This window comes from Alligator sinensis, unplaced genomic scaffold (genome assembly GCF_000455745.1).
Source record: "Alligator sinensis unplaced genomic scaffold, ASM45574v1 scaffold1170_1, whole genome shotgun sequence".
Taxonomy (NCBI): Eukaryota; Metazoa; Chordata; order Crocodylia; family Alligatoridae; genus Alligator; species Alligator sinensis.
The window spans coordinates 475,934-477,351 of NW_005842859.1; the positions used below are offsets into that span (position 1 = coordinate 475,934).

The 1,418-nt window shown below is 71.6% G+C and overlaps 1 protein-coding gene across 1 annotated transcript in view; it reads right to left on the minus strand.

Annotated features, from left to right (window-relative positions):
* The window catches only part of DBN1 (drebrin 1), a 6,117-nt gene that overhangs the window by 2,941 nt on the left and 1,758 nt on the right, over window positions 1–1,418 (minus strand). Inside the window, 5 exon segments of the mRNA XM_025191770.1 lie at window positions 641–755; window positions 878–946; window positions 1,072–1,135; window positions 1,327–1,411; window positions 1,414–1,418. The exon segment at window positions 1,414–1,418 is cut by the window's right edge and continues 55 nt beyond it. Coding sequence (XP_025047555.1) covers window positions 641–755; window positions 878–946; window positions 1,072–1,135; window positions 1,327–1,411; window positions 1,414–1,418 — 338 coding nt within the window.

Genomic DNA, 1,418 nt, shown 5'->3' on the forward strand with positions numbered 1-1,418 from the left:
CAGGCAGACCCAACAGCAGAGCCCCTGCTCCGCATCGGGAGTGCCCAGCCCCCCAGGCCAGGGCAGCATTGCCCCCGCCCAGCGCACCTGGCCAAGGACCCCGCTGCATCCCAGAGCCACAGCCTCTTCCTCTTCTGCCCAAACCCAGTCTGCTGCACGCGGCTGCTCCAGCCACAAACCAGCCCCGCTGCACACGCCTGCCCCACAGCACCGCATACGCCTGCCCTTCTGCACGCCTGCCCCGCTGCATCGCACACGCCTGCCCCAAAGCAGCTCACATGCCTGCCCTGCTACACGCCTGCCCCACAGCAGTGCACACGCCTGCCCCACTGCACTGCACACGCCTGCCCCGCAGCACTGCACACGCCTGTCCCGCTGCATGAGCCTGCCCCAGCCATGAACCAGTCCCCACTGCGCACACACCTGCCCCTCTCCCAGCGGGCCATGCCCTGCCCCTCACTCTCGAATGTCACCAAGCGCCCAGGCCCTGCGGTACACGCCTGGCCCTGCAAACCCTGTCCCCACTCGCGCTTGTCCCCCCAGCCTGATGCACAGCCCTGGCCCCCACGCTGAGCCAGGCCCCGGCCCTCACCTGCCCCCGGCCCCTCCCCTAGTGTGGCGGTGGCAACAGGGGCCTCACCTGTCCTGTGGCCGAGCGGGGACACGGTGTCCAGGCTGCCCGAGGCCACGCGCTCCTGCTGCTTGAAGAACTCGCGGGGGTTGTCGGGACGCTGTGCGATGATGGCGGCCGCCTCCTGGGGGGCGGGGAGGTGAGTGGCCACCGTCCCCCGGAGCCACCCCTCCCGCAGCCCTGCGCCCCCCGCCCAGGGCAGCCCCACCCTGCGCCCCAGCCCCATCTCCAGCGCAGCCCAAGTACCGCAGTCACCTCCACCTCCGACTCCGACTTCTTGAGCTGCTGCCGCTCCTCGTCCTCCTCCTGGTCCCCCTGCAAGGAACGAGGCAGGTCAGGCTGGCCTGGCCCGTGCAGCCCCGGGGGCAGGGCAGCCCCAGCTCTCCCGCGCCCAACCCACATGCGGGCGGCAGGGAGCGCAGGGCCAGGACGGCACTCACAAAGATGGACGGCTCCTTCAGGCGCTGCTGGGCCTCCTCCGCCTCCAGGCTCTGCTGCTTCCGCCTGCACAGGCACGGGACCGGGGTGAGCGGGGGGAGACCAGGGATGTGGTTATTACCCCCGGCATCCTCTGCCAAAGCCCAGCCCTGCGTGACCCCAGCCCAGGGCCTGGCACAGCCCTGAGCCCCTGCCCCCATGGTACGCCGTTCTGCAGACCCCGGGGGGTGCCTGTGCCCGTGCCCGTGGCCCCTTGCCTGTGCTCCTCGATCTGCTCCTCGCGCTCCCGGTAGCGCCGCTCCCGCTCCTCCTGCTGCAGCCGCTCCTGCTCCCTGCGCTCCCGCGCGCC